The sequence below is a fragment of the Pezoporus wallicus genome, unplaced genomic scaffold, assembly GCF_028554395.1.
Source record: "Pezoporus wallicus isolate ANWC-B61680 ecotype Strahan unplaced genomic scaffold, APGP_CSIRO_Pwel_v1 contig_9238, whole genome shotgun sequence".
In the NCBI taxonomy this organism is placed as follows: Eukaryota; Metazoa; Chordata; class Aves; order Psittaciformes; family Psittacidae; genus Pezoporus; species Pezoporus wallicus.
In genome coordinates, this window is record NW_026636792.1 from 2105582 (window position 1) to 2130069 (window position 24488).

Genomic DNA, 24488 nt, shown 5'->3' on the forward strand with positions numbered 1-24488 from the left:
TGGCCTTTGTGAGTTAATTTTGCATTATGTAATTATGAGTTAATAGAAAGCAATTTCCTCTGAAATGTTCTTTTGTTCCTGGTTGTCCTTGTTCCCAGATTTCTGGAAGGCGGTCACATTCCTACATGGTGTGAAGTCCTCAAGTCTTTCTTACAGGTGGTTTCAATAGAGGAAGAATTTAATCCCATTTTCTTGCCTCCACTGTTAGTTTTGAAATCTAGCTGTGTGTCTGAATAGTCCAGTTGTTTCTTTTCCATCCCTGTTACCTGGCAGGATGTAGGCAGGGTTTCTCCTCTGCCTGCACCACCCTTTCATCTGGTTTTGCTTGATGTCCCTCACAGACTAGGGAAGAGCAGCACTCTTCCACGTGATCCACAAATAAGGCTGGTCCCAGTGGAGAATTTCCTGGCATCCCCATCTTGACCTCCTGGTGTGCTGAAAACGGCCTGTTTATTTTCTGACAGTTTGGGCTGTTCAGCAGTATTTTAGCCCAGGCATTGTCATAACTTTTTGAGGGGGACTTTGTGAAGTGCTATTTTAAAATCTGGATAAATTACCTGTGCTAAAATACACAATAACTTAATCTCTCTGCTGAAGTTTCCTTCCTTGGGATATTTTGGAAACTACAGCCTGGTGTATTCCCTCAACAGTGTGTTTAGATCTCGGATATCATGAGTGTTTGCACAAGTCCACTGGGACTGGGATGGATTATCTGCCTTCAGAGGTGGGCTGACACAAACAGAGGTGACAAAACGAGTTGAATCTCTGCAAAGTGCCGTGACAAGCTTAGTATTTTATCCTGTTTGATGACAGCCACCTTCCAAGTGAGCATGGAGCTCCGCAGTATCCTTCCTATCGATATCGCCTCCTTTCGGGAGCTATGACACATCTGTTGACTGTGGTAGAATGAATCATCCCTATGGTTAGGCACATGTACAGGTGCTGTTAAGATTAAGAGTCCTAATAGCCTTGTTAGAAAGTGTAGTGGGTGGCATAATGCGAGGACTGGCCTACAGAAGTCCTGCTTGCAAGGAGCACCTTGCAGTGGAGTTTTTCCATCTTAATAAACGAGTATCAGCCTTTGGTTTCCTTTCTGTTACTGCTGACACAACAGTGTGAGATAAAATAGCAGCACATGTGGGTGGCAGTGGTCTAATATCCAGCTGAAAATGCCAGGGCCACTTAGGTGTGCTCTTATTGCCAAATTAAGTACACACCCTGTTGTGTCTTTCTGAAAACCTGCTGCATCAATAATGATGTCTCTGATCTGGCACACAGCAAACGATGTGCTGAGTGGGTATTAATCGCATTGCATTTGCTGTGTCTGTGGGTGTACATGTAGCAAATATTTACATTCCTGCTATGCATGATTCTGTGTCCTGCTCCTGCTCAAAGCCAGTGGTGATGCTGTGTTGGCTTTAAATGCAGCTGAAGCAAGCCCTGGGTTGCAAAGAGTAAGTAAAACATAGAAGGAGCACACGGCTTTTGCAGAGCCAAGAGCTAAGCAGCACCCAGTCCACCCCAAGTCTCGTGTCTCTCTCTGAGTGACACAGTTCAGGTTCCCACTTCACTCACAAACCGTCTGGCAGCAGGAACTCCAGGGAAGATCCAAAGCAGTCAGCATGGCTGAGCAGCTGGAGGGCTGACACGGTGCGACATTGACTGTCCTCAGCTTTATAAATGGAGGCTTCTTCCTCATCACAGAGCGGAGTCTATTCTGGAAAGTCTCTGCCATTGGGGCTGAAGGTGCCAGAAGCTCCAGAGATCGTGACAAGGGCTGCAAAACTCTAGTGAGGGCTGTAACATCCTTGCTACAATCTGTCCTTCGCCAGAGTGACAGAACAAATATCCTTCCAGATTAGACAGTCCATGTCAAGCCCCCGCATACAGTGACAGTAAGAGATGTGCAGTCACAGTGAAGCAGCCTTTAGATGACCATTTCAAACCCCTAAACTGGCCAGCCTTCACCAGGAGTGAGCAATGAGAGCTGCCAGGCTGGTCTCCCACACACAGTACTTGAGCAATGTGTTGGTGCCACTGTGAACATGTAGCTCCAGCCTTTCCAGACAGCACTGTCCGTACCCTCCCTCCAAGCACCACGCTAAGGCCAGGCACCCGCAAGCCATCAAAACAGAGCTCTCCCTCCAGTGATGCAGAATGCCTTTTATGTGGAGACACGCTCTAAGGGTGCAGCTGCATCTTGTGAGTATAGGTGCACTGGCAGGACCAGTCCCTCCATGGCTGCTTATTGCCATGCACCAACAGACCTTATCTTCCCCTTCAGGCTGCCACAAAGTTGCTCACACAAGCCCTCCTTAAAGTGTCTCAGGCACCACTGGTACATTAAACTGTGCAGAAACTGGGACTTTGCTTATTTGCCCAGGCTGGGAGGGCTGGAGAAGCTGGTGCAGGCTAGAGCAGGGCTGGTGGAGGAAAAAGATGGAGCAGAGCCAGGACTCCCTAGGCAGGAGCAACCCATGTGCTCCCTGCAATAGCCCTGAAATCCTAACCTGCCCCTGTGGAATGATCTGAGACTTTTTAAACCTCTCTTCCTGTTTGATTCAATTTATTTTATTGGATGAGGGTGAAAGGATGATGAACGGCTTTGGTGGGTGTTTCACATCCCTTAGCTGGGATACAGCAGAGAGGCAGGGCAGGGAGAGGAGGGGAAGAGAGAGTAAGCAGAAAAAACCCAAAGGGGGGAAAGCGAAGTGATTTGACTGGAGCTGAGCTGAGCCCTGGGAGAGAGTGAGCGGGGAGGTGAGTCAGAGCAGGGCAATGGGACAAGGCAAGCCCCAGCGTGGCTCCAGGGCTTCCCTGCTCCACTCCTCTGTGACAGTCCCCATTGTGGCAGCCCGGGCCTGGGAGTGAGTTTCTGGGTGGCTCCTCCAGCAATGTAATTGCTAGTTAAATATGCTCAGAAGGTTAGATTATTGTGATGATGTCTCACTTTTGCCCATGTCTGCATCAAACAAATCATAAACCAAGCAAGAAATCTTCTTGGGTTTCCTTGCCTGAGGCATCATTTAGGAGTTGGATAAAACCTATGTTGTGAACAGCAAATCCAGCCACTGCTTGGCTATGCAGTTCTGCTGGAGTACTGTGGGCTCGAGAAATTAATAGGGCTCAGGATTTCATTTATTCCAAGGAAGGGGGTGGTGGAGTGGCAGTCTTGGAAAACAAGGACCAGTTTCCTTGTTCCTGAAGTTAATACAGCTCGTGCTGCCTCTCCAGGGAAATCCCTGATTTCCTCCTTAGCCTCCTGGCTCTTGAGGAACCTCTGTCCTCGAGATCCTTCTGCACCTTGGCACATGAAGAAAATTAATTCCTTGCCTTTAAAAGAGAGATTTCAACTTTTCTGCTAATCCTTGCTCTTTAATACTTTATCTTCATTTTTATCTCATCCCTCCTCTGAGAATCTATGTATCTAACAGGAGCATGTTTGTCTTCCATTTGTTGAATGTGAGAACTGTTTTCTTTATTTGCCTGTACTGCATCCCGACTGTAAGGGAGACTAATCCTCCGGGATTACTGTGGCACAAGCTGTACCTGGAGAATCCTTTATCCCAGCGTCTGGCCCCAGGCTGTCATGGGCACCCCCAGCCAGGCAGTCACTCTCAGGGTCAGAGGTTTGGATTGAGCAATCCTCAATTCCCTTCTGGGAAGAGGCTCATTCTGGGGATGCAGAGGCAGCTGTGGACACACCGGACACATGCTGGCAGGTGGTCTGTCCCCATCTCCCACCCCATTATTTCTGGAGGTCTTGCTGCCTTCACTGCCCATCCTGGGCAGATGCCACCAGTCCAAAAGCCCCGCTTCCTGCCCCAGGCCTGGAGCAAGGCTTGGTTTTCTCAGCTCTGATGGTGAAATAAGGAATTACTCCTCCCCTGAACAAAGTCTGAGTTGCACAGATCCTGGAATCATAAAATGAGGCAAAACCCTTTAGCTCTGAGGGCTGAACTGGGCCCCATCTGCTCTGTAGCTCCTTCTCCTGGCTCCCCTGATGGGGATGGTGTTTCTTCTCTCCCATTTTTTTTTTCATTTTCAGGCATCTCTGTATCTCCTTCCAACTCCTCCTACACACAACGGAGGAACTGCCCACAAACATGTGCAAAACCACTTAATTATTCTTTAACCGACTGGGCTGCTGATTGCTGGCAGCGCTCATTATTGCGCTGACCGTGATGACTTCACCTGCTCTTCACTTCCGCTCGTCTGCACCCATCACCTCCACTGAGGCTGTGCCTCCTCCTGCACAGTGTCTGGAGGGCACCCAGCACTGTCCAAATGGACCCTGGGAAGTTGGGGGGGGATCAGCCCTTGTTCTGATGCTGAGTGTACCAGGACTATGGCTGGGTGACCTAAGCCCACTGCTCAGTGTCCCGGGGACATTAGTGGTACCCAGGTCTGTGGCCAGGTGTCTGTGGGTCATTGTCCCGTGTGCCAGGGCCATTGCGGGGTGTCTCTGGGTCATTGCCCGGTATCCTGGTCTGTGGCCGGGTGTCCCTGCCCGGTGTCCCGGGGTTATCACTGGTACCCAGCTCCGTGGCCGGGTGTCCCCGAGTCCCTGCGCGGTGCCCCGCTGCCATCCCTGGTGCCCAGCTCCGGTGCCGGGTGCCCGGGCCCACCGGCGGCGCTCAGGGCCAGCCCCGGGGGCGGTCCGGGGTGGTCTCAGCCGCGGCCCCTGGCGCTGCCGCAGCGGCGGGAGTTTGCAGCCGGTCCCCGGGGCGCCCGGCCCCGCCCCGCGCCTCCCGCCCGCCCCGCCCCGCCCCGCCCCGCCGCGGCTCATTCATGCGGCGGCGCTGGGCGCGGGTGGCGGCTCCGAGCGGCCCCGGCGCGGCGCCTCCCGCCGGGCCTCGGCGCATGTGAGCGGCGGCAGCGGCCGCAGCAGCAGGGCGGCGGCGGTGCCGCCGCATCGGCCATGCGGTGGCCCCGCGGCTCCCGCGGCGCCTGGCGGCTGCTGCCCCGGCGCTCGCTGCTGGCCGCGCTCTTCCTTTTCTCGCTCTCCTCCTCCTTCCTTTACTTCGTCTATGTGGCGCCGGGCATCGGTAAGCGGTGGGCCGCGGCCCGGGGCGGGGGGACGGCGTCTCTCGCGGGAAACGCTGAGTAATCCGCATCCCCGGCGGACGCTGCCCGGAGAGGGGCGGCCCGGGCCCGGCGCCCCCGGCGGCGGCTCCGCGGTGTTCCTGGGCTGCGCGTCCTTTCCTCCCTCCGGCGCTGGAGAGAGCCTGGGGGATGATTTCTCACCCACCCTTCCCCAAGGGGGTGCCCACTCGTGCCCCTCGGGGTAGGGGGGTCCGTGGGCCGGTGCCGGCTCCCGGTGCGTGGAGGCGCCGCGGAGGTGCCGGCCGCGGGGCCCGAGCGGTGCCGCTGCCAGCGCCGAGCCGGGGGCAGCGATCCCGCTGCTGCTGGAGAGTTTGTTTTGAAGGGGAGCGTTGCCCAAGCGCCTGTGGTCTGAACGCGCTCTCCGGTGGGAATCCTGCGCTTCTTGTCAAGTGGGAAGATGAGGAGTGTGTATTTCAGGAGAGCGTACTTGTCCCTGTGTCCTGTCTCTTAGCGGGCTTCACAGGGGACTGGAGTGGCCGCGTACCCAAATGGCTAGCACCTAGTGCCGGTACCAGCGAGGCTGCGCGCTCGTCTCCCCCGAGATGGGATCGGAAGGCAGCTGTTGTCTCCATACAGTGTATCTCGCTCCTGCAAGGAGCCGAGCTGCTGGTCTGGCCTTCAACCAAACTTTGGCAACAATTTATTTCTGTAAAAGCAACCCTTTCAGAAGAAGTCTTTTGAATGGGAGTTTCTCCTTGAAATGTCATTGGTGTTGCTTGTGCCATTCCTTGCTTGGGCACCTCAAGGAGACCTTTGTGTTCTTTCCAAGATGACTTCCATGGGGTTTTATCTGCAGGTCGTGTCCTATGGCTGCTGCTTTGGGAGCCTTTCCTAGGGCTATGTAGGGGTTGGCTAGCGTGGGGACCCATCTGCTCATGTCCTGGGCTTGGCATCCTGTACCTTCCCATCATGGCTCAGAGCTCTAATGTCCCAGTGGGCATGCCACCGAGCTCCTGGCTTTGTCCTGCTGAGCTGCTCTGTGGCATCCATTGGAGGACAGTTTCACACTGGTGCTAATGGTGCTCTGTACACAGCCTGGCTCGTCCTGTTCTCATGCTGCTATGGGGATGTCAGTTTTTTAAATCAAATGCATCCTGCAGCGCATTGTAGGAGATGTCTTCTCCAAGAGCTGCTGTGGATGGGTGTCCTGGGTTCAGCTGTAGCAGTCATTTTTTTCCTTAAACCACAACAATGGGCTTTCCCCTGGCCCAGAGGGAACAGCTGTACAGTTCAGGAAGGGAACTTCGAAGGATGGTTTTGTTCCTTTTTTAGAGTTGTCAAATTAATTTTGTGCTGCCTCTGCATTGTCCCCAGTCCTGGAGGTGCTGTAGGGTATGAAGTACTGTTTAAAACCAGCTCTGTGCCTAGAGGTCTTTCCCTTAGTGGATCTTGGATAACACTGTCATGTCCCACCTGATGTTCTTGCTATCTGCAGTGCTAAAGAGGAGGCAGAGAGGTGAAGGTGTTCTCTGTCCATGGATGCCAGCGATGTTCTGAGTCATCTCCCCATCAAGTAACAAATCTGCTTCTGTTTTTTCCTTTTTCCCTTCTTTCAGCCAAAACTGTTCTGTCATGAAAACCCAGCCCAGTGCTCATGGGGCGGCTGAGCTTGTCCTCCTGGCACTTGGAGGGAGTTTGTTTTTCAGGCCAGAGATGTAAGGAGGAGCTTGGAAGAAAAGTGAATGAGCTAGGACATGAGCAGAACTGGAGGTTTTAATGAACCAGCCATGTGGTGTGTGATGGAGAGATGCCATCAGCAGGGTGTTCTAGGGCCTTTGGCCTGCCCACTGTTCCTTTGGTGTGGTGGGGTAGGGCTGAGCTGGTTTTCTCCAGCTAAAGAGCCTGGAGAAGCCTCTCCTCTAAAACCACCCCTTGAAGGATGTGTTGGGGAAGTGGCTGAAGAAGGACGGGCAGCTCACCAGATAAACCACGGGCAGAGGAGTGGGAAAGTCCAGATAAATGAGACCTGAAACCCCAAGTGAGCTTGAACCAGATGGAGCCTGGGCTTGGAAAGGGCTTTGATCTGCTCAGTGCCACAGGCTGCTGGAAGCGTCTGCCATGGCCAGCATCCCTCATTGGGCCAGCGGCTGGTGGCCCCAGGGCTGGATCCAGGATAGCCTGCCTGGGCTGGGAACATCCCTGTGTCCCTATGGGAATATCCCAGTGTCCCTGTGGCAGGATGTGCTGTACTGTAGCAGAGGGCAGAGCTGGGCCTATCCCTGGGCTCCTGATTTGAGGGGGAGAATTCATTGGCATCACTGAGGCTTGTTGTGTTTGTGCAGTTGTGCACCAGTGCCAGGAGAAAACTGGGACAGTTGCACTTCTGGGTGCTGTCTCAGCGCATTGATGTGGAGCTGGCATGCTTGCCGGATCCCTTGCTGGCTGGAAAAGCTGGAAAACTGCTCCTGGTGTCCTCTGGAGATGGGGAAGGGGAGCCCAGCCCAGGCTGTGGGTTGCCTACCCTAATGCTGGCCTGTTGCCTGGCTGGCCATTGTGTTTGGCTCCTTGCAGCCCAGGTAATGCCAGCGGTCTGCTTGAGATGGAAATGCAGGAAGGAATTCGTGTTTACTGTCAGCAAATAGCCATGCTAGTTACGCTCAGGGAGCCCAAGGTTTTGGGGACTTATGTTTGCATTGTGCTGGGTTTGTGATGCCTTGTGAGCTCCTCATCGCTGTCCTTCACCAAGCGTTCTTCCTATGGAACGGAAATTTTCCTGTGGATCCAAGTTTGTGCAGAGCAATCCAATGTAAACAGGCAGTGCTGCCTCCTTCCCAGCCTCGCATCCAACACCCGTGTGTCCTCCCCATGTGCCACCCTAACAATTCACATCCCCGGGCTCCTGCAGCCAACTCTGAAAGTAAATTACCAGGGACCCGGCTGATGGCACAAATACAGCAGGCTCTGCTGTCATTCGATGCTGTTCCCCGGCGCTCGCTTGCTTTTGTCCCTGCCGTGGCTGGGGTGATTATGTGGGTCTGTCTCATCGTGGCCATTGTGCGCTGGATGAGGCGGCTGATTGTTCTGCTGCGCGGTGAGCTGGGGCTGGGACATGATGGGGCTGGTGGAGAGGCAGCCACTGGAGGATCCAGGAGATGCTCCTGTATCTGCATAGGTCCCCGCTGCCTGCCAGAGGAGCCCTGTGAGGCAGCAGGTATGAGGTGAAGCTTGGACCATTCAGGAGGTTACCTTGCTGCCTTGCTCAGGGGTCTTGTAAACAGCAGGAGCAGGGTAAGGTGCTGTGTGGCAGACTCTGTTTTAGTTACAAGAAATGGCACTGGCCTTGTCTTTGGAATAAGCAGAGCTTGGCATTGGGTGAACTGTTTTATCCTGCTCTGGAGTCCCATGGGCACCTTGGTGGGTGTTCTTTGCAGGGCATATTCCTGGCACTGGGGCTTTTGCCCTTGTGGGGCAGCCGCCCTGTGTGCCCCTTGCTTATCCAGAAGGGATGTTCAGGAATGGGCTGGCCGAAGTTGTTCAGTCTGTGCCTAGACTCAGGGTTGGAGCAAGGATGGTGTGGGTACAGAGAGCATGCTGACATGGAGGAGAAACATTGAGAAGCTGCTCCTATTTAGGCCTGACCTCTGCTCCTGAATTCGTCCAGGGCACTGTGGGTCCTCCCAGGAGCTGTGTTGCATTCCCTGTGTTCCCATGTCATGGTGGCTCATACAGCTTTCCTAAAAACATCTGGTTTTGTGCTCTTTTAACAGGTTTTAGGAAACCAGGAGAATTCCTTTCTGCAGCTGAGAACAGTTATGCTTTCACAAGCTGCTTGCACTGCAAGTTGCTGTTTCATCTTGATAACTCTTGCTGCCACAGTTGGAATTTCTCAGACCTTGGACTTGGTCCTCACTGAGAGGAGGGAGGTCAGGGGCCTTCCCTGGTGCTTGTGTGGCTGCACCAGGCTTTTCTCTTATTGTCTCTCCAGATGTTGGAGCCTTTTTATTGTATTTTGTGCCTTTATACTTAGGTGTGCACAGGAGTCTTACATGGTTGGGTCTGATGCAGGGAGGTAACGCAGAGAATTCAAATTATTCGGTGAAAGATTGACCTGTGTGAGAGCCGTAATTGTCTCTGGCTTTATTTCCTCAAAACTTATCAGGAATTGCTCCAGACCAGTCATACAGGGCATGAGGTAGGAGCATTAGCCCTCAGTCATATTTATGGCACAAAGCCTTGATTTTGATGGGCAGAAGTGCTCTGAAATGCTATTCCTTCTCACTGTTTTGGTGGACAGGAGGGCAGTACTGCAGAGACCAGCAGCATCCTTTGTACAGCTTGTTTGTCACTTTGGTCCCTTGCAAGAGTATTAGATGGCCAAACGTGGCTGGTCCAGTTCAGTTTAGTGCATCAGCCTGGCAGTCTTGGCACAGAGGAGTTCCAGGGTGAAAATGGGAAAATATTTTGCTCCTGTGGGGGGACCCCCAGGTAGGGGGACCATGGTGCTGGGGGAAGTGGCTGGTGAGGCTATGGCTCCTGCTTGGTGGTGAGGAATGGAGGAAGAGCAGTGGTTGTGGTCCTGAGAAGGGGGATGGCACTGTGGGATGGAGCTGGGGCTGGTGAGTCTGGAGTGGGGAGGTTGTGTGGGGCAGTGGGTAGCTGCTGCTTTTGGCTTCTATGCCCTTCTAGTGGGGATGTCAGCAGGGGCCTGCTCGGATTCGGTGGCTGGTAGAGAGAAAGGCAGAAGTGGGATGGCAATGCGGAGCCAAGAGCAAGGGAGCAGGGGATGCTGGCCATGGCAGGGAGCTGGTGCCCAGCTCAGCAGCACACTGGTGAGCTGTGGTGGCCTTTGCTCACCTGGGCAGAGGGTGCAGGTGCCCTTTTGGGGTTGCTGGCTGCTTGCTGGGTGGCTGGGCACTGCCTGAGCACAGGCAGAAGGTGAAGGTGCAGCTTAGAATAACAAAATGAGGCTTGCAGCCAGGCTTTCATCTCCCAGGTCTGCACTGTAACGGAGTGTGGTATCCTCCTGTGAAACACTATCAGTGCTGCCCTCCTTCTCCCTCCCTTTCCCAAAAGGTCTGCCAAGCAGCATTTCACAACGTCAGGAAGGAACAGTCCTGTTCCTCAGTGTATCCCATTGAGGTATTTGCAGTCATTGGATCAGACAGTGAGCCAATGTGGGTAGTAAGAAATCCTTAAGTGTGCCTTGATACAATAACTTGAGCTCAGGATCTTCTGTAATAACATGAAGAAGGAGAGTGGTGACGGCTGTGGGAAATAGCTCCTTTGACAGCAACGCCTTCTTCTAGCACAGAGTCTCCCTAAAGGCCTCACATGCAGGCAGGACAGCAATGCTCGCAATGCATCCAAGGCGTTGGTGATGCAGAGTGTTGGTTGGAGACCACCTTTTGGTCAAGGCTAACAAATTACAAGGTTCTTTGAGGGCAGGTGAATTACTAGGCTTTCTTTGCCTGTAAGCACCTGTGTTGTCTGTCAGGCACATCTGGTTTGGGTTATTTTGCTGATGGGTGTTGCAGCTGCAGGGAGCATGTGAAGAGTTCATGTTTCATCCATCCATCTCTGGAAGGCCTGTCTTATGGAAGCTGATCAGCAGTCACAATCTTCCATGTACTGGTTCATTCCTGCAATTGAAGTGCTTCAAAACTTCAGTGAGCTGCAGTGAACCAAACCTTAAAGCAAAACCATTAGTGCTGTGAGCCCAGAGTCCCAGGACACCTCATCTTCATGGTCATGGGGACCCTTCATGGTCAGCGCTATCAGGCACTTGGTCACTTCAGGTGGCAGCTGGCTGTGGAGGAGATCAGGGCTCTGACACTACTGCTTTGTTTGCTGAGCTGATCGACTGCCTCTTTTCCAGGTGGAGTCATTAATTGCATTAACTCAGACAGCATCTGCTCTGCAGGGCACAATGAACACCCCAGGGACCCCTGCAGGGAATGGAGATGAGCAATGTGGGAAGCTATATGTTTGCACTTCTGTATATTTGAATGCTGTTTCTGGACTTCGATATCCAAGCAGTGCATGGAGTCTTGAAATGCTTAATTTTATTGCATCTTCTGGGGAACCTGATAACGGTGGCACTGGTGACCTTCAACCAGTGGTGCTGGGTCAGGCTCTGCAGGACCCTCTGCTCTCCCTGTGACAGCACCAAAGGGTGAATAGTCTGGAAGAGAAACTGATATACCACTTTACAGAGAGAGAAAGTCTTCCCCTGAACAGCTTTATTTTTAAAACATCATCATTACAATAAAATGTGTGTTTACTTTGACAAAATCTTCACTGGGTTATTTTAGTAAAGTTTATTTTCATACTGGCTTTTCCTTCTCCTTTTCATTTGGACTGTTCTGACTGTGGTTTGGTCTGACAGCATTTTAGATACCGGTGTGTTGGGATGGTTAATGTGTGATGGGAGGTTTTTACATGCAGTGGGCATTAGGCCTGTTTGGAGATGGAGCAGGAAGTGTATAGTGAGGCTGTGCTCTGGAAATGCAAGAAAAAAACCCAAATCGGATTTTTTTCGAGAGGTATTCTGTATGTTTTTTGGAAGAACATGAAATTGAGGACATTAAAAACACGAGGGCTTTTAGCATCACCCTGAGCTGCTCTGATTTTGAAAGGAAAGGTAGACTGAAAAGCTGAGGGGTGAAGTCGGTGCCCGGCAGTAAAACTACCCTTGGCCATCCTCATCTGCTGCTTGGGAGGATCCCAGGGGTGATGGAGGGACAGCATGTCCCATTGGGTGCAGCTATAGCATGGAGTGTGACTGGCAGAGCTGTGGTGCTTTCTGTCCATTACAAAAGGAGTTTTCTGGGTCTTGCTGGTGGTTCAGACCTAAAGTGGAGGAACCCGAAGTGAAGGAATGGGCTATCATGCTTGGGGGAAACCCTTGAGCTCTGTAGTGGCTGTGGGTGTTCTGCATAGAGCCACAAGCTTTAGTACACCTTATTGACACTTAGCTTTTCCAACACACGTAAATATTACTTCAGGAGTGCAGGAGACTTGGTTTGAGCTTCTGGTTCCTGGCTGCATAGGGAAGGAGAGGAGGGTTAGTGCTTGCTTGGACTGGGCTGTAGTTGAGAGCAAGTGACCATATTGTGTGTGACTCCTGAAAGATTATTTTATAGTGTTTTTGTTTTGAGGTGCAAAACCAAAGAACTCCTTTTGCAAACCTGTGGTTGTGTGTGGTGGCCCTGGACTGATGTGAACCCCTCCAAAGCCCTTGCTCTGTGTTCAAGTCTTGTCCTGGGGCCCCTCAGAAGATGCCGTTGTGGTGTTGGCCAGCCCCCCTTGCAGCAGAGGGGACCGCAGCCAGGGTGCCTGTCCCTGTCCCCTTGGCTTTTGCAGTAGGGAAGAGGCTGCTTCCAGGGGATGTAGGTTCAAAGTAACACCATGGTTTATTCTCTGGGTTATGCCTCAGTTTCCCTGCTCAGTGGGAGTTTGCTGTGTTAGAAAGCTGCTGTTTTCCTTCCCTGACGAGCAGGCACATTTCTGTGTGTGAAAACAGTGCCTCCAAAGCTGTTCTCTCCCTGTGCCTCTCTAATCTGAAAGGTAAAGCGTAGGAAATATTTCTGTATGGAGGATGCTACTGCACACAGAATGGCAGAAAACAAATACAGGCAAAAACCCCATTGCACAGCTGTGGATTGGACTGTGGTGTAAGCAGTCTTCAGCCAGTGTGTGTTTGCTTATCTAGGGAATTCGATGGCAAAATAATTGATCGGTTGTACTTGAATGCTATCGCCATACAAAGCGATCAAAGGAACCACTTGAATCCTGGCACAGTGTTAGCCACCTCCTTTGCTTTGGAGAGGCTGGGGACCAATCCGGGCTGAAACTTTAAATATGCTGATCTGCTGCCAGGAGGCTCCTGTGCAGGGATCAGAGGGTTACCCTGTAATGAGGAGGATACGCTGGCGGAGGTCGGTGTCATGCCTGCGATAGGGGAACACGTACTCCTAATGCATGGTGTCTCCCCTCGGCAGCAGGCTGGGAGAGGCTGTGTCTGGAAGCAGGGATTTTGGACGGAAAGCAGTGATGGTACAAAGCATACAGCATGAAAGAGGAAAGCAAACACTGCAGTGCACCGGGTAGTCAAGTGCCGATTGGTATTTCTTTCCCTCACCTACCTGGCAGGAAGAGGAAAGCATTTCATTCCCCTTCCTGCCTCCCGTGCCCTCTGCGTCAGCACGCTGGCAGGAGGCTGCAGGAGCCTGGTGTGACTGGTGCTCCCATTGAAACACCAGCGGGGTGGCTGGGAAGGGCTTGGAGGGGAGACTGCGTGCAGTGGGAGGCAAAGGGGGAAGCTCCTGGGAGTCAGCGAGGGATGCACAGACCGCAGGTAGATAAACCTGCTAAAATGGCTGTATTCCACAGCAGGACAGCCCGGGGCTGTTGTAGCTTGAAACTAGAGCGGGCCATGCCCAAGGCATGCGGTGTTTTCTGCAGCAACCTGCTCCGAGGGAGAACATAGTGGGTATTAAGTTGCTATCAGCAAACATGGGGCTTGCTTGCAGATGAGGACCCCATGGAGGGTGGCCCCTGGCCACAGCGGCTCTGGCAGGAGTGTGAAATGCTTCCACACATGCAGCTCGCTCTCATTCTGCAGTCATTTTTTTTCCCCCTCAGTGTTTTTCCAACTCATGTCTTGCTGCCAGAGCCCATATTAATAATGCATGACTTTTTTTATGGTGCTTCCTTCCCGGCATCCCTTTCAGCTGCTGAGTCAGAGAAGATTGTTATAGCAGCAACCTCTGAAGCAGTGAAATGCCCCTGCAATGCTCAACTGCTGTCATTTATCATCCTGGCTCCTCTGCGGGCAGCCCTTTGCCTTGCCCGGCTCTGGGTGAGGATACCAGTGCCAAAAGGCTGATTCTGTGCTATGCCAGCTGGTGACTGGTGAGATCCGCTCTGCTGAGCCTTCCTGGCTAGTATTTGATTAAAGCAGATACTGCTTCTGTTCACTGCTTTTTCTTTTGGTTTTGAAATCCTGTGAAGTTGTTTTTTTTTCCCCCCTGATCTGCCTAAGATTGTGCTTTGGAATTGTGCCCAAGACCTTATTTTTTCCTTCTTCCTTCTTACTAATTCTTAAACCATTATTTTTCCCTCCTCCCTTGCACTCCCCCTGAGATTTATGCCTGGGCTTTTTAAGGTAATTGAGATGACAGAAGCCACATAATGTGTTAACATGGTTAAATTAACTTAAAATCCTTCCAGTGGCTGTTGAAACGTGCCTGGCTGCTGCAGGAAGCCTTGGAGCTGCTAATGGAGCAGGGATTTGCAGAGCTCCTGCCTCTTAGTTGAGATCAGCCCCTGGGGGAGGTCACCTCCCTGCAGAGCTGATCCCTGCATGCTGGGTCTGAAACCCAGGGGGAAATAGGGAGCAATAGCACTTTTCAGGGATTTTGTCTTATAATGACTCAAATAATAAATACAGCATAACCTCGGGAGCAAATATCTCCTGTCCCATATCCTAGTGTATTTTTCTGTTTAGGCAGGAGCGGCTGTAGGGGGAATTGCTGGTGGGGAGCAGCCTCAGGCTGGGAAACAGCATCCTTGGGGCTAGAAAACAGCATGGAATTATAGAATAGTTAGGGTTGGAAAGGACCTTAAGATCATCCAGTTCCAAACCCCCTGCCATGGGCAGGGACACCTCACACTGAACCATGCCACCCAAGGCTCTGTCCAGCCTGGCCTTGAACACTGCCAGGGATGGAGCATTCACAACTTCCCTGGGCAGCCCATTCCAGTGCCTCAGCACCCTTACAATAAAGAACTTCTTCCTTGGATCCAATCTAAACTTCCCCTGTTTCAGTTTGAACCCATTACTCGTTGTCCTATCACTACAGTCCCTGTCCTCATAGTGTTCCCCTGCTCGCTGTTCTGCCTCTTTGCGCTTTGAAAGACTCGCCTGTACACTTATAGAGTGATCCCAGAGACAAGCAGGATGGGAGCAGGGCTTGCCTGGGGAAGGAGGGGTTCTTTTCGCCAGACTTCCCAAGCTGCCTGGTTCCCCCATATCCTGCTGTTGGGGATGGCACGTGTACACCCACACTGGTGTCTGTGCTGGGAACTGCAGAGAAGTGGGAAGAGAGGCAGCCTGGGACCTGGAGGGAAGTGGTGCTGCTGCTTGTTACAGCTGGTGAGCGCTGACCAGAGCAGGCAGATGGTGATGCTTCCCTTGGGAAATGGGATGTTTGTGATGCTGACCCTGGCTGCACACCTGCATCTCGCCTGGAGCCAGGCTCTTGTCCGTCCAGCAGCTGGAATAGTTGTCCTTGTTGTGATGTGCTTCCCACTCGGCACCAGTCCTTTCTGTTAAGACTCTACAAATGCTGTGCTGATTCATTCCTCTCAAGGAAAGGGAAGCACAACTGATATGGTGTGAAACTCCCCCAAAGCTGCAGTGCATCCTCCTCCCGTGCTGCAGCCTGGCTCCCTCACTCAGTGATTTCTCTTGCTGTGGATTTTATTTAGGGCTTTGGTTGCTATCGGGTGCCCACTGTCCTGGCTGAAGGTGAGCCCGGAGACACTTTCCCTGTGCCCTTCAGCAGGGAAGGGGCTTTCTTTCCATGGGTGGCTTTTGCCTGTTGCAGGGGGAAACTTTGCAGGAGGATCCCATGAACTCCTGTACCTTGAATCCATATGGGCAAGCCCTGTGCCTCCTTGCTGCAGTCACCAGTGCTTCTGCCTGCCTGGGCTGTGACCCCATGGGCACCTTCAGGCTGCAGGCAGCCCCGCTTGCCTGGCAGTGAAACGCAATGCCACCCACAGCTAGTGAGACGAGTGACTTGCTTCTCGGCTAACAAGATTTAGGTGGATTATGCTATGTATTTAATCAAGGGCTAAGCTCATTGCCTTATTTGAAATGGATCAAAGCCTTTGAAAATGCTGGTCTGGAGACCAGCTACTGAGTGGCAATATTATTCAGCTGCGTTTGTGTGGTGTGAGAGTCGCTTTCGAAGAAGCTGAGTAGTTCAGCAGGCAGGTTGCAGACTGCAGCAGTGACCAAAATGCAGAACCAGATGGCAAAAGTGAAATGATGGGGAGGTAGGAGCGTGCAAATGTTAGTCATCCAGCATCCTGGATCTAGGGGGGAAAGGCTTCGTTCTCTAGCTTTCAGTTTGAAACCATGTTTCCAGCTACCTAGAGCTCCATGTTGGTAGGTAAGGGAGATGCTCTGGCATCAGGCTTCCACATCCTAGAAAAGCAGCTGTGATTTTAGTGTGAGCTTGTGTGGCTCTGCAGCAGGGACCCCACACCCCCTGCAGCGGCCATCAGCAGCACTGGAGCTCACAAAAGCCTCATCTCCCCTTGTCCTGGTCCCTGCAGCAGCGTTGTCCTGGAGCCCTGCAGGACTTTGGATGTGGCAGCAGAGCTGCTCATGCTGGTTGCAGAGGAGTGAAGCAGATGATGCCTCTTTTAGCCCAGAGGCGCTTGCTCCTTGCCTTGGCCTTTGCCGTGCTGGAGGCGTGCTGTGTGGTGGGAGCCCACGTTTCACAGCAAGAGCAGCTCTCCCCATTTTGGGGCTCCTGCTTGGCACAGGCTGGTGCTGCCCTGCCTGCAGCTTGTCCCCATGGGGGTTGAGGGGGCTGTGTGCCCCCTCCCGCACCCCAGCACTGTGAGCAGTGTGCGTGGACATAGCAGCAGATCTGCTGCACAAGGTCTGTTTCTGCCTGCGGGCAGGGGGAAGTGTTGCTGTAAGCAGATAGTGAGGCAAGTTGAAAGTGACTTTCCAGCTACGAGCTGTTGTGCTTGCTAGGGTCTGCCTGGGGCGGTAGGGTAAGGGCATCCAAGGTGCACAGCTATCTCCTCATTGCAAGGTTAGGGGTTCTTTGTGGGGAGGAGTGTTTGTGGGTGCCCAGTCCCTGTGTCTGCACTCAGCGTGGTACGAGCATATCCTGTGCTGCTTCACCGGCCATCAGCTGGGCAAGCTGTTGGAACACACTGGCTATTCACATCAGCTTTCCTCTTTCTTGAACACAGAACTTTGTTCCAGTAGCCCCTTTTCACCTCACTGCCATTCAGCATAGGAGGGCAGCGCAGCTCGCTGCTGCTCTTCCACTCCATGGACGTGACTGCAGAACTGAAAACACCCTGACCAGATGGCTCATGTGGAGGAGTTGGGACTGGGGGGCAGGTATGGGAAACTTCTGCTTTGAGGTGAACCAAGATGTGCAGTTCTTACACAGCAGCAGGTGCCGGTGCTCCCCACAGCATCGCTGCTGCTTCCCCATTCACAGACCTGGCTGCCCCATCTCTCCTGGACATGGCCTGAGCCCTCATACAGGGCTCCAGAGCTTCTTGTGTGACAGCCACATGCAAAGTGTTCCCATGTTTAATTTATTGCTAATCAAACCTGCAAATGAGGCTTTGCCTCAGTTCTCCTTCAGCCCAAGCCTATTATGCATCCTCCTGCTCTAACCTGCATTTGTAATTACAGGCAAGGATTGGTCAAGCATCCTTTTGCGTTTCAGAGGCCTCAGCAGACTTGCTGGCTTGCAATCATCCCATCAGTGCCTGCTTTCTGGTGTCTTGGGTTGTATTAAATGGTCTTAAAGTTTCTAGGCTGCAGCAGTGGGGGGTGTCTGCTGGTACCTGGCCCTGTTAAACTGCTCCAGGGCTGCTTGCTTCGTGCATTGGGTTGGGAAGGGGCTGTAGGGCAAGAGCGGATGGAGGGAGCAGTGCTAGGGGGGTGCCCAGGTTTGGAGTGCTCTAGGTTAGCCCTGCTTTCACCTAATTAGAACAGAAATAAAGCCAGTCAACACAGTAATTGTCTTGTTTGCTGCTGTGCTGCAGAAAGCTGATGGCAAAGCAGGGCTCACAGTGGGTGCTGACACCAGTCCTTCTCCCCCTTTGCATTCAGGGCACTGCATCTGTGTGGCTCGGGAGTGGGTCAGGAATCCCCCAAACTGCAGGATGCTGCTGAAGAGCAACATGGCACTTACAGGGCTATGTTTGCAAAGCAGTGCCAGGGACTCAGCTGTGTGGAGGATGGGGGGGGGCAGAGGACACTGGTGTTCAGCCATAATGCCCCTGAGAAGCAAGCACAACCTGGCCAAATTGGATAACTTGAGTGGATAAATTAATCTGCAGTGAAGGGCTGGTGCTTTGGCAGGGAGGAGGAGGAGGGTGGGCTGGTGCCGTACTCTGCGGGCTGGAGGGGCTGTGGGACACCAGCTCTGATCAGCACCTGGGGATCAGCACATGGCCCCTTGGGGTTGCTCCAGCCTGGAGGAGTCCTGCCCAGCTCCTTGCAGCCTTCCCAAGCCTGGGGGTGTCTGTAATAGCTGACCCTGACCATTTGGAGCAAGGGGGATGTTGGGAGAGGAGGAGGTTAAGCCCCTGATGAAGCTGCCTTTGCTTCCAGCTGTCCTGCACAGGGCTCTTCCATTGCCAGGCACACTTGAGGATTTCTTACTACCCACATGGGGGCTCACTGTCTGATCCAATGACTGCAAATACCTCAGTGGGATACACTGAGGAACAGGACTGTTCCTTCCTGAGGTTATGAAATGCTGCTTGGCAGACCTTTTGGGAAAGGGAGGGAGAAGGAGGGCAGCACTGATAGTGTTTCACAGGAGGATACCACACTCCGTTACAGTGCAGACCTGGGAGATGAAAGCCTGGCTGCAAGCCTCATTTTGTTATTCCAAGCTGCACCTTCACCTTCTGCCTGTGCTCAGGCAGTATCCAGCCACCTAGCAAGCAGCCAGCAACCCCAAAAGGGCACCTGCACCCTCTGCCCAGCCAAGCCAAGGCACCTTGGCCCTGAGAGCCCTGGGGAGCTGCTCAGGTCTGTCTTCACAAGATGCGTGGGGACATACGTGGTGTTTCGGTGTGTTGTTTTTAGGACGCAAAGGAACCATGCCACTTCCAAGACCTGAGAGCAGCTTTGATGCACTTGCAAGTTTTAACTTCCCATGGTGAGGTTGGGATCAGAGGCTGAGGAGACATAAACGGGAGCTGGATACAGAGGGGGCAGAAATGGGAGGTGGGCACCTATGGGCTCTGCGTACAGTCACAGGGAGTTGCTTGGGTGAAGCCCATGCCGGGATTACCACAGCTTCAGGTGAGCACTGGGGCTTTCCCCTCTGCATCTGTGACTGAGCCCAGGGCAGGAGATGCCACGGGCACTGGCCCTGCACTGGTGCAGGAGATGCCAATGTTTGCTTTCAGAGGTTGTGTTTCTGACCCATTCCACCCTCCCTGTTTGCATGCTCAGCGTACCCTGGGGCCTCCGCATCTCGCCCTGCCTGGGATCTGGTCATGCAGGATGGTGCCAGCAATGCTCCCTCCCGGCTTTCCCAGAGCCCAGCCTTGTGCTGTGGTGGCAAAGCACTGAGCTGCTCCTCGGCTCTTGCTCTGCCTTGCTTGTGCCCACCCGGGTCCTGTTTGCCTGGGCTGGAGCATCCTCCAGCTGCTGTGTGCTGGTGCTGGTTCCCTATGGATGGGCTCCTGGGGCTGCTGTGTCAAAACCTATGTGGGGACAAATGGGACATGCAGGGATGGGGACAGCTTCTCAACGCAGGGAGCACTGGCCTCTCGTTCCCAGCATGTTTATCTTTCCCAAGGTAGCTGAATGTCTGACTCCTGTTTGCAGAGCTGGATTGCTGGCTGCAGGCAGGCTGGAATTGATTAGTTCATTGGGGTTTTCGCCCTGCCCTGTTGCTCATATCAATGAGAGAGCAGTCAGGTCCCTTGGTAAACACAGCTCTTCAAGAAACCTCTGTGAGGATCTTTAAGGTGTGAGGGAGTGGGATGGAGGGAGGAGGTTGTTTGCTGTTCCCCAGGGTGCCCTCATGTTTGCTTGTGCTCCAGGACTGCCAGGCGGTGATATGGAAGAACTTTGGCTTGGAATTGCAATTGCAGAGGCACCACAGTGATGAGGGCTGGTGACTTGGGGCAGGAGAAGGCAGTGATGGCTGAGCCCCGTGCTGCTGGGAGGCTGTGTGCAGGCAGGCTCGGTGCTCTATGCTCACAGCCTACTGCAGACAGTGGCATCACTGAACTTCCATCATGTTTTTCCCCTGGTTGTACAAACACCAACCTGGTGGGGTGGCAGTGTGGGGGGCCACAGGCCTCCTGCCCCTCGGTTGATGTTCCCATCACCCTGTGGTGGATCCTGAACCCTGCGTACAGCCTGGGGCTGCGTGACCCTCTTATCCCTTGCTGAGCTCAGTAGCCTTGTTTCTGCTTATCTAGGATTAATGTGTAACTTAATGGCAGTGCACTAGGCACAGTTCTGAGAGTGTGGTGCTTGTAGTAGAGGGCGGTGCAATGCAGATTTGTGATGCCTGGGTGCTTGCTTCATTTCCTCCTTCCTGTGATAAGGGTCAGGGTTTTCTTTTGCCTGGCACCAGGGCAGCAGCACTGTTGGTAAATGCCTCCTGTGGTTGGGCAGAAGAGACGAGTCGGCAGAGAAAGGGAGAGGATGGTGATCCCAGAGGGAAGCCACAGGGCATGGTGCTTCCCTGCTCTGCTCCCCACAGAGAGGGGTCTGTGTGTGCTGGATCCCAGGGTCTGGTTCCAATGTGCACAGCAGAGGGGAGGTTTCTCCCATTTTCCCCTATTCAAGGCATCCCAAACAGGTTCTTGTGCCATTGCTTTTCTGCTGGCACACAGGAAGGTGTCGCGCAGGAGTGATATGATGCATTGTTTCTTAGGTGTTAAGTAAGTTCATAGATTAATTATTTCCAGTGCAGTCATTCCCTACTCTGATAATGGAATTGGTTAATTTAGTTACAGCAGCTGTACTACTGGTTCACTTGTCAGGCAGAAGAAAGCCATATAAAAATGTTAGGTATTCCAAGGCTACATAGCCCACAGCAAAGCTCATGAATGTCTTAGGACATCAGAGTTCTTACGAAATCCCGTAGCTAATGGTCTGTGTGTTGGAACTTTAAAGTTGCATCCTCTCTCTGATAGCTTTTTTTCCCCTATAAAAACACAGCAGCTGTACTGACTGTTTGCAGTGCAGTCTCTAATTACTGCAGACAAGAACAACTCTGTAATCTTACTGCGGAGGCCAAGCTGCTGTGGATCTTAATGGCACTGTGTGGCGAAAGTACCCTTGGCAGGGAGCTCTGAGCTGCTGTCCTTTAAGATCTTGGGCAACAATAACCCCACGTGATTGAAGAATTTCAGCTTGGAGGATGTGTTAGGAGTTGAAAGGGCTGATGGGCTCTCCAGCAGATGAGCCAGGCTGATGTGTAGCAGGGATTGTGGCAGTGCTCCTTCCCTGGCTGCTGAAATGGCTGGTTTCCCAAGGCCTGGCAATGTATGGAAAAGAAACCACAGCAGGGGCAGTCTTGGGGTATTGCTACGGAGGCATCTCGCCATAGATGTGGTCTCCACAGTGGAAATCATACTTGCTGCAAAGCAGCCTTTATACATCCAGGGCAGAAGGGGTTGCATGATGCTTTATTTTCACTAGCACATACTGACCGCAGTATTGCAGTCTGTTCTAGCTCCGGCGAGGAGCTGAAACACCCAGTGTTGTGTTAGACGAGAGCCTGTGGTTTCTGGTGGTAGATGTTGCCCTGCTGATAAGCATTTACATAGGTTTTAGCAGGGTAAATGCCTTAGTACAGACTGAGGGTTGCACACTGCAGCCTGCCTTGCACCTCCGTGGGGTGGTTTGTCCCCACTAGTGTGCCCTGCTGAGGCTGGAGACATGAAGCAGCCAGCGGCTTGGCACAGACAAGCCCACCACGGGGTTGAAAACCTCTGCCTTGGGTTTCGCTGTTCCAATGGCAGGAAGCGGGTCCCCTGGGGTGCGTGCATCATGGGCAAACCAGGCAGGGATGGGACTTTCCCCATGGTATTTTCATTTATTCTTTGGAGGGAAAGGAGATGTAAATAGGAGCTGGACCGTGCTTTAGCCATAAATGGCAGTGGAAGATGTGCCGTGGGTCTTGCTGGAGTGAGCAAGGAACAAATGCTGTAACCACGAGTCCTGTGCCTGCACGGAAGCATGACAACTGAGAGGACTTGTGGTTTCGTGCGTGTTAGCTGGGATGGGTCCAGCCTGGTGTGAAGGCAAACCACTGACCAGAAACAGCATCTCAGACCCTGCTTTGAAGCAGCTCAGTTGCAGCAAACAGGAGGCTGTACATGTGATAACCCGTTTTGTTCAGCCACGCTGAACTTGTAAAAAATGCTTGAAAAATCAGGTCTTTGTCTCTGTTTTTTTTGGGGAATATCCTAAACAGCAGTCCCATTATCTTTTCCTCCATCAGAGTGAGGGTCTTTAAGCTTTAGACAGTGCAGTTGGTGCTGTGTGAACTGAGTCAGTAAATCCCTGCCTGTTTACTTGGTTTTATCTTGACAATTTTATGCTCTCCAGTGGGTATAGTTAATCTCCTAGTTTGGAGCACTAACAAATTGGTGATTTCAAAATCTGTTTAAGTGGTGTGTGATGTATATAGAATTTAAAATCCATCCAACCTGCCTTTTATTATCTGCTGTGGTCTGGCTGTATTCTAGATTCCTTCAACTGGCGAAGGACAGCCCTGATGAAAACTCCCTATTGAATGCATTTCCTGGACAGTTCCACCCCACATCCCCTTTTCCTGCACATCCTAATGCTTGTTTGATGAGTAGGATGCCCAGGCTGGTGGTGGGGGCTGCCTGCAGTGGAGGATTTCCTTTCCCATGACCCAGGAGGCAAGGAGTTGTCCCAAGCAGCCCACATCCTTCCCTGCCCTCCTGCATCAGGGGCATCACTTAATTCTTATTGATTTATATTTTAACCAAAGCTCTCCATTTCCTCATCCTGATCCCACATGAGCATCGGGCTCAGGCATCAGGATTCCTGCTGCTGCGAGACTGTGTCCAGGAAGCAGGAATTTCCACCACTTTGTCTCCTAATGAACCTAGGGAACAAACGCAGGACTGTAAATGTTTGCTGTCGGTATCCAGCAGCAGCCTGGCAGTGCTGCCAGCCTGAGAGGTTAGCAACCATTTCACTCCGCCTGCTGAAGAGCCTTTTATTGCGCATTTAACTGTGCAGTGCCCACAAGTGCCCAGTGAGTGCTGTGCTTTTATGCTCTGTGTGTGGAGAAATCTGCTGGCAGCTGATGCTCTTTTTCTCCTTTGGAAGCGTTTGCACTGACCCTGGCAAAGGGAGGCGAGATGGGAAGGGCAGGCTGTAGGTGGGGAGAGCTGCCCATCACTGCAGAGGAGGAGGGGTGGAAAATAAACAGGAGATGCAGTCATGTGCAGTTGCATCTCCTGAACTGCAGTTAATGTAGGAGAGTCCGAATCCCTCTAGGAAGGGCAATATTTAACTTGGGCAAATGCTTGTTATGCTCTATGCTCCAGCCTGCACATGTCACTACGCCCTTCTTTCCAAAGAGGAGTTGCAGCAGAGGCCAGGAGTCGAGCTGCTCTTGGGCTTTGCAAAGCCCTGTGTGATCTTAAGCCATCCTTGATATTCCTGCTTTGGTGCATGGGTAAACTGTGTCCTTCTGGTTTCCCCACTGCAGCATCACCTGCATGGAGTGGGGTACCACTAGTGTCAGCGCTGGGCTGCTCGCTGACCCATTGGGTATGACTGGCTGCTGCTGGGGCGCAGAGTTCCTTCCATGCGTGCTTTGGTGCTGCAAACACTCCATGAACTCCCTTGGCCTTCTGAGTTTTCCCATGTGTACAGAGCACATCGTGTTCCTCCTGATAGGTATCTTAAAATTGTTCCTCAAAGTGAGTTGCACAAATGCCTCAGCTCAACCAGCTGTGGGATTGCAACTAAAAGTTGCTGTCTTCAATGTTCCTGAATTTTTAATGTTCACTATTAGGTTAATATGAATTTGCTTCCCCCTTTGGGGTCATTTTTCCCTAAGACGGTTCAGATACAAGTTCCCTGTATTCAAGCTTTGGCTGAGCATCACTGCAGTCTCCCATCTTCCACATTTTCTTCATGCACGTGCAGGCTGTGAACGTGCCAGTTTTGGTGATGGGTGGTTTGTCATTTCCAGCTCAGTGCTGCTGCACTATTAATTGTTAGATCACTTAACGTACCCAGTTATTCCTTCCTGTGCTATTTGGAGGTGAAGAGCTAAGTAACATTGGTGGCATTAATATGGAATTCCCTAAAACTGATAGGAACCTGTTATTTAATTGTTCAGGCACCCTCTGTCTGGGGTGTGCGGTGCCACTTGAAGGCTAATAGCGACAGAGGTCTCGTGGCGTATTACCTATGGGATGCTGCTAAATTTCCTGGTTAGGTTGTTTGCAAGTTAAGACAATCCTAACAGTCTATCTGTTCCTTGGAGGTTTAGTTTGGTTAAACCTCTTTGTATTGCTAATGGAGCTGAATTGATGCTGGGGATCTGCTGGGAGAGCTTAACAAAAGGCTTAACTAGGCATGGCTTTGCTGGTTTTGCTGTCTCTGGGCCCCACCAGAGGTGTTTGCATGGGGCGCTGGG

The 24488-nt window shown here is 52.3% G+C and overlaps 1 protein-coding gene across 1 annotated transcript in view; it reads left to right on the top strand.

Annotated features, from left to right (window-relative positions):
* The first annotated feature begins 4873 nt into the window (after positions 1–4873).
* The window catches only part of B4GALT5 (beta-1,4-galactosyltransferase 5), a 37823-nt gene continuing 18208 nt past the window's right edge, over positions 4874–24488 (top strand). Inside the window, exon 1 of the mRNA XM_057401748.1 lies at positions 4874–5048. Coding sequence (XP_057257731.1) covers positions 4922–5048 — 127 coding nt within the window. The 5' untranslated portion in view covers positions 4874–4921. The remainder of the gene's footprint in view (positions 5049–24488) is intronic.